This window comes from Notamacropus eugenii, chromosome 3, assembly GCF_028372415.1.
Source record: "Notamacropus eugenii isolate mMacEug1 chromosome 3, mMacEug1.pri_v2, whole genome shotgun sequence".
In the NCBI taxonomy this organism is placed as follows: Eukaryota; Metazoa; Chordata; class Mammalia; order Diprotodontia; family Macropodidae; genus Notamacropus; species Notamacropus eugenii.
Genome location: NC_092874.1, coordinates 302,646,934 through 302,654,870, shown reverse-complemented (window position 1 = coordinate 302,654,870; position 7,937 = coordinate 302,646,934). Strand labels below are relative to the sequence as shown.

Below are 7,937 nucleotides of genomic sequence, written 5' to 3'. Positions count from 1 at the left end.
GAGTCGAACAAGGGTTAGGCTTTATTCAGGGTCCTGGTTACATGTGCAGGGGGAGCTCTTCCTTAGGAGGGAGAGAGAAATCTCCCAAGGAGGCAAAGATCTTACGGTAAGAGATTGGAAGTAGAAGTGTAAGTGGGGAGAGAGGGGGAGGGGAGAGAGAAGAGAGGAAAAACGGAGCCTTCTGTCCTGTCAGGGCCCCTCAGCGCTAAGAGAGCCTTCAGGCTTTCCTGATCCTAATTAAGCTCTCCGGCCACATAGTTTGCACCTGAATACCGTGCCTGTTAGATAACAATAGGTGTGCCCAGATCCGGGACAGTCTCGAGGGGGATGCTCCTCCCATCATGTTTCTCACGGGAAGAGGCGGAAATACACGAGATTGCTCGGTCTCACTCCTCGATTCCCTGGTGTTTTATGGGGGGCCTCATGAGAACTCTAAGATTTAGAAGTTCCCACCTTTACCTGCCGGAGACTGTCCACATGGAATTGAGCTTCCATCCCCAGCAATAACCCACAAGTAAAATTATTTCTTCCACTAATGAGCCCCAGTGGGGACAAAAGCCCTTATTTTCAAGATCTTACAATAGTTTTTGACCCCAGAAATCAAACTAATCATGTTTTGGGTCAATTTGGGTCAAACATGACTTCCTTATTTGCCATTTTATTTATTTCCACAGAGCTTTTAGATGGTTTTGTGAGAGAAATATTTAGTGGGGAAAGCATACTGTAAAATTTAGAGTACTATAAAAATGTGAAGCTATAATGGTAAATAATGTCCCCCACATAAGTTAATTTGTTGGGGGTGAGTTTTAGGATATAATTTTATTATGGTGGCTAAATTTTTTCCCGGAGGAATACATCTCTAATTTTCTAATTAGGATCAGTGGTAAGGAGAAGATTTGATATACATAAATCGGATTTATAGATCATCTATGGTTAATCTGTCCTAAGACACTCTTATGGCTAGTTTGAGAGAATACCACATTGAGTTTGGCTTTTGATCTGTGTCTAAAGGAGTGTTCCTTCCCCCAGTGGAATGGGGCAGATAAGAACAATGGCTATGAAGGTAGCTGAAGCAGGCACTGAGGAGTTCTTAGAGCTTGGTCCGAGATCAGAAACGCCAAGGTCACTCAATTGCCTCCTGGACCATCACCAGTCATTTCGATTTTGTCTTGCCACTGGACTTCAATGACTCTGGAAGAGAGAATGAGGCTGACGACTTTGCACAACTCTGCCTCACCTAAGTCCAATTCACATACAAGTCAAGAGATCTCCCATCATCTACTATTTTGTGATGTCATTGGCCCTCTTCAAAAATGAAAGAGGAACAGTAGTAACAAGGGGGATCTCTGCTGGTCAGCAGAGCTGGGGAAGAGTGAGCCTGTAAGAAGGCACTGACTGTTAGGGCATCTGGTTCCAAGCTTCTCATTTATAAGGAGTGTTTTCAAAGGAATGTGTCCAGATAGATAAGTGACAGTTGGTGGGCTGGGGGATTGTGTGATCCCCACAGGAAGGGCTCAGATCTTATACTTGTTAGCATCCCCCTAACATTGGATAGAGGATGAGTGATTATTGATTTATTGATAAGTGTTTTTTTTGGGGGGTGGTGCTGGTTTGGGGTCCCTAGGTCTTTTTTTTTTTTTTTTTTTGCTAATAGACAAGGAGAACATAGAGCTTTCTTTTTATCCAGCTCAGTCACCTGTTTGTGGATAGATTTTTCCTTTAGTTCCATGGATGCGACAGCTTTCTTTTGCTTTTGTTTCTAAGGTTTGTCTCCTCAGTCAGAGAGCTGTTATGTCTCTGCAATAGCATACCACTGGCAGCGGAGTGAGAGTCAGACACAGAGCTAGGAGTTAAGTCTTGATTCTTAAGGAACTGCGTTGTCTTCCACATCATGTGGATGCTAGAGAAGAATTCTTGCTCTCGTTGGTCTAGATGGCTTCCAAGGTCCTTTCCACCTCCATGATTCGTAACCTGAAGATCCAGGAAGCTTCTGCTTTAGCCAGTCTGGCACTTCGTTATCTTGGTGTTGAAAAGGTACCTAACATAGGTTCATAGAAGTGAAAGGTAGAAGGGGCCTCTGAGAAGATCTGTTTCAACTGCTTGAGTTTACAGACCAGGAAGACAAGAATAAGAGAGAGGAAGTGACATGCCTGGTGTCCTACTTGTAGTAGCAGAGCCAGAATTCAAAGCTAGCCAGTCTGACAGAAGCTCCAAGCAGTGTGGAAGGCAACTTGAGTGGGTGTCCAGGAATGTTATAATAGTTTCTTGTATTTCCATTAATGTTTTCTATTTCTCATTTGTTTTTATGTCTAGTATCTCATTTGATTCTTTTAACAACACTGTGAAGTCAGAAGGCACTTTGTAGATAAGTAGACTGAAGCTCAGAGGAGTCTTGGATTGATTATGGACAGGGTCAAATAGCAATCTAATAGTGGAGACTTGAAGGCAGGCTTCCTTACTCCAGTCCAGGAGGGCTCTCTGTCTCTCTCTTTTTTTAACCACAGCACTGGGGAATCCTCAGTGCATATAAAATAGTAGACCATTCCAGTGGAATTTGTGGCAGGCTCTAAGCAGCTGTACTTTTTCCTAAAATGTTAATGTACTCTGAGCTATGGAAAAGTAAATTGAACGTAGTCAGATTTCCCAGGAGAGCCCTGACCTTTCGTCAGTGTTAGGCCTTGGTTGTCTCTGACCCATTTGAGTGTTATAAGGGATTAACAAGAGAGAATGCTCCAGGGGATGTCACAGGCCTTGGTTACCTGTGGCTAAAGTAGAGAGAACCAGTGGTAGGAGGGAGAGTTGGGTGGAATTTGCAGAGGGCTAGATTTTGACTCAAAGAAGGGAAATATCCCCTTTAACCACAAGAGCTCTACCAAAGCGGAAGGGTCTCCCTTAAGCTCTAGAGAGTTCCCTACCTACCAGATGCCTTCTGGTAGAAGCTGTCAAAGAGTCTTGAGAGGGAAATCCTCTGTTGCATGGGTTAGACTTCTCAAGCCCCTTCCAACTCTGAGATTCTGTGATTCCCACCATTTAAGGGAAAGCAAGATTTTTTGGTGGGATGGTGGCAGTGACCTAGAGTAATGATCTTAATTTTCAGCATGATATTGGCTTTTAGAGATCTTGCTAAGGTAAAAGACATAGGGAGGGAGAGTAAGTCTGTTGCCTCAGAGAAGATGCCACCTTGGACACCCATTTATCTTCCTTAGGAAATAAAGCCCCACTGTGATTATATTTCATGGCTAAGATGGAAGATGAAAAGAAAAAAGATGTTTTGGAACATGAACCCTGCAAACACCATTTAGGAATGGATGGGAAATAGTGGATTTTGCATCTTTAACATTCCTTGACTGTTAGAGTTGCCTGGGACTTTCGAAATCCTGTGGTTCAACCTCGTTTTGCAGAGGAAGAAACTGAGACCTGGTCATATTATGTGGCTTCCAAAAGCTAATAAATACCCTCTTAGCTAAAGATGCAGAGCTTTCCCTCCATACCTGCCTTTGGAATGGCAGAGAAGGTAGTGGGCACAGCTGCCTCATTTTATGGAGGAGGAGTCCGAGGCCAGACCTATTTGAGATCCTGCAGTAAGTTCATGGCCCAGCAGAGTGAATTCCTGACTTTCATTCCTGGTCACAGCTCATGCAAAAGAGGAGGGAGTCCAGGGCAGCACCTGGTTGTAGCTGTGTTTTAAAAATAAGGACATGAACAAAAGATGTAGACAGTTAAACAGATATGTGGTCAGCTATAATGGTTTATGCCACCAAGAAGTGTTGAAAAATGCCTAGATTTAGGTTTTGGATGAAGTCAAGAACCACCAGATCATCTAGTTTCCGTTGTTCTCAATCAACACAGTTCAATTGAGTTCATTTCAATTCAGTGATTATTTCTTGAGGTCATTTAGCTAACCAATTACACCTAGAGACTATTTTCCCTTGGTTTTGTAAACTGAACAAATAGGAAACCTCAGGATACTGAGAGAAGGTTTCAGAGTCAGGGCGCCTGGATTCAAATGTAGGCTCTTGTTAATTAGCATCTCTATAACTGGTCAAGTCACTTCCCTTCTCTGGCTTCCTTTGTAGAATAAGGGTCTGTACTAGACCCTTGTGGTTCCTCCCAGCTTTAAAGCCTATGGTCTTATGAAGAATCCTGCCAGATGTTATTCACAGTCTGAATCTTAGCAATAATTGGCATAATCTGGGTTATAAAATGCAGCAAGTTTCATATCCTTTACTGTGTACCCACAAGCACTTCTTTTTCATGGTGACACTTTTTATGTCACCAGCCTCTGCATTGGCCTAGGCATCTCTCTGCTAAGAAGCTTCCCTGAGCCCAGTCATTCCAAATTAGCTTCGAATGTTTCTGTCACTGGCCTAGGAGAAAATTGTGATGCGATCGATAGCAAATGAGGAGTCTGAGGTGGAAGGGACCATGTGATGCAGAATGTTACAGCTGGAAGGGAACTGAAAACACCAAATATGTCAGCTGGAATTGGCTAGAGAAGATGGAATCTTGAGTTAGAAGAAATCTTGGAGATCAGTTAGTCTAACCCCTTCCCTTGACAGAGGAGGGTACTTGAGTGAGTCAGAGATCACTTTAAAATTCTCTCCTTCCCTCCACAATTTTCAAGTTATCCATGAAAGTCTTCCCTTCCATGGTGCCTCATGATGCCTTATAACCCAGTTGTCTTGAAGTCCATGCCTTTGGAGCACAAGCTCTGGAAAGTTTGCCCTATCAAGCTGGGCAGGCTTCAAGTATGGGCCTGGGGTTACACTGGTATATTGGAGTGCAGAGGGGTGCACCATAGCGATGCCACTCATGGTCACATCTCATGAAGATTCTACTCCAGCTTGAAGCACCCCTATCAATGAACTAATGAATCTTTGAAATCCTAAAGGATGTAATTTAAAAAAATAAACCAACAGTGGTATAATTATATTCTGTACTCAGTAGCAATTGATCAGTCCATTTACCTGAAGGCATTTCTGGTAATGAGAGACATCCAGCCCTAGAAGGGTGGGCTGCCTCACAATGGAAGGACCAGAACTCTTAACCATCCTTAGTGTGTTCTTAGGATGGGATTGCCCAAGGTCTCTTCCAGTTCTAAAATTAGTGATTCTATGTGCAGAGACAATTGAACTTGAGTAGGACATGATTTAATTTTAATAATTTAATTTTAATTCAATAACCAAAGGTAAGACCCTTTGACATGTGAATCTTTTTAAGGAAAAAACATTTTAGATGAAGGCCACATTGTATATTGGAAAAAACTCCGGGATCTAGAGATTTGGGTTGAAGTCCTGGCTTGTTCACTAACTCTCTGTGTGACCTTGGGTGAAGCCCCTTCCATCCTATGTACCTCAGTTTCCTTGCCTGTAAATAAAGAGGAAGGAAATAAGCATTTATATAGTGGCTACTGTGTGCCAGCTACTGTGTATGTAAATGGATATTTGATTAGGTATCCTTAAAAATCTCTTTTAGCTCCTATATTTTAGGATATTTTGTTTTAAAGGGTTGCCTCTTTAACCAGGGATCTTCGTATGGAACATCAGTCAGTAATGTCAGTAACACACCAAACTTCCCTATAACATCCTGAAGGCATAATTATGCAGGGCCACAGTCTTATAATTCATCACTAAATCTCCTTGAACAAGTTTTGAGGCTGACCAGCTCAATACCAACAGGTGAATTCTTACATATTTCTCTGGTGACTCAGTGTAGGCATTTAGAAGTTTGACAGTAGTGGTGTTCCAAATGTCTTGTGTTTTCCCTTTTAGAGGCACTGTAGTGGAAAGAGGAAGTGTGCTGGTCTTGGCTATGAGAGGCCTAGGTTTGAATCCAAGCCCAGAGACTAATTTACTCTGAAGGATAAAGGCCTTTTCCCCACATGATCTCAATCTTTTCCTCTGTAATATAAGAGGAGTCACCTATAGCAGAACCGTCAAGCAGCAGGCCAGGGAATGCGGCCAGAACCTGATAAAAATGTAATTGAGAAATACTTAGCAAAATAAATAACAATTCAGTAGAGCGAATGGTAACATGTAGCTTCCTTCCTAAGTCAGTCTGCAGCCCTCAGGGACCCTTCAGGAGAGGCCGCTGACCTAGAGCATCTCTCAGCTTCCTCTGAACTCTCTTGTTCCCAAGAGGCTAAGGAGTGACTTCATCTCTCGGAACCAGTTTCTTCCTCCATGAAGCAGTGGTGGTGGTAGGTGTAATCCTTGCTCTTCCTTAAAGCATATAGAAATGGGAGTTCATTTAATTTTACCAAGTAACTTAACATTGAAAAGACTGAGGAAAAATTATATTTCCCCAAACTCAGTAGACTATTTTTTAGGGATGAAGGCCAAGTTGCACGGCCTTGGAGCAGGGATTTAATCATTTTAAGAAAGCTAAAAAAAAGGGTGTGTCTGTATATTGTATTTGGGAGAAGAGATGTCTGCATAATTAATATTTACAGTCACTGAAGGTAGTGTTTCTAATGTACCCAGAAATAGAAGTATATATATTTTTATATTTATATATATATATATATATATATATATATATATATATATATATATATATATATAGCAATTAAGATGCTCTTTGTGGTGAGGGAAACATTTGTTGCCCCTTTCCCCTCCACAACTTTTGATCCATTGTATTTTAAAGTCCTGCAGAGTCCAAACAGCAGACAAACATGGTCATTGTGTCCATAGGTTGGATGTGGAAATGAGATCTCAAGAAAAATAGAAGACAGCAGATAAAACCTGTACATGTGGACCTTAATTTTTGGTAAAATGTGAAACAAGTTCTACATCAGTATTCCTTGGTCTTTTCTTGTTTGGTTTCTACTATACCCAAGTCGCTAGGAAACTAAGGGGAGAAATGTCACAATTTAATTCCTTTCCCCCTGAAAATTTCAAATACAGAGTTCAGGTGCAATTCAGATTCCAAATGCTGTTTCTTCCCACTGGACTTCTTCCCCTCCCACAGTGTATTGGCATCAGATGATCAGGGTTAAAGACTTTCTCCTTGGCTCAGAAGAAAGGTACTGCATGGCTTCCTAGAAAATAAAGAGGTTTGGGGCAAAGAAGAGTTTTTCCAACCAGACATTTTCAGATTGCTGAAAATGGGTACTGCTGGTGCAGCCATGCATCAGTGTCTTCATCTGGGCGTGCCCATGACTCCTCACATTCTCTTCCAGGTAAAAATAGCCACCCTTATGGGTTTTTAATGAATATAAAATGTTAGCAAGATTCTTCAATGTGGTAGTGAATTCGAGAATTCTGGAAGAGGTTTTCAGTCAGCAAATGTTTCTACTGTGGAGGGAAATAAAATATTTGACACAAATGCAAAACAAAAAAAAATCTCTTCCCAACCAACTGGACCAAAAATATCCCTAACCATCCCCCAGTTGCATAGCTCTAGGAATTTATTTGTATGGTCGCAGAAATCTGGAAACTTTGGACCGTAGTAGCTTGATAAATGATCTCGGGAACATCTCCTTGGACTCTTGTGCTGTATACTTGAAATAGTTTTGAGGATGTGCCAACACATCAAAGAGGGCTTTAATTAACTTCTTGTCCTGTGGAAGAAGAGATAAAAGGGCATGAGGAATGTGGTTATTTTTCATGGAATACTCTGAGCATGACTTTTTAACAGCTTCTTAGTTTCCATCTGAGCTTTAACCAATGATAACAACAACAGTATTACAGGGCTGGCATCTCCTCCCTGGTCCTCTCCCAAAAGTGACTCCAGAGACTAGATGTTATCCCATTCTATATCATGTAGTCTATCCATGATAGTGAATAAACATGGTTAATTGCTGCACCCTGGAGAAGAAAAATGGAAGAAACCAAATCAGAGACAGAGAAGTAATGGCACTCACAGAAAAAAGAATGATGGTGGAGATTTTACCTGTATCTTGCACTGGGGAGACAGCACCCAAAGAGGGAGGACAC

At 41.7% G+C, this 7,937-nt stretch overlaps 1 protein-coding gene across 4 annotated transcripts in view; it reads right to left on the bottom strand.

Moving 5' to 3' along the window:
* SCUBE1 (signal peptide, CUB domain and EGF like domain containing 1) overlaps nucleotides 1-7,937 on the bottom strand; it is a 256,758-nt gene continuing 248,821 nt past the window's right edge. For all 4 annotated transcript variants that reach the window (XM_072596364.1, XM_072596365.1, XM_072596366.1 and 1 more), the window contains one exon: nucleotides 1-7,561. In XM_072596364.1, coding sequence (XP_072452465.1) covers nucleotides 7,409-7,561 — 153 coding nt within the window. In that variant the 3' untranslated portion in view covers nucleotides 1-7,408. The remainder of the gene's footprint in view (nucleotides 7,562-7,937) is intronic.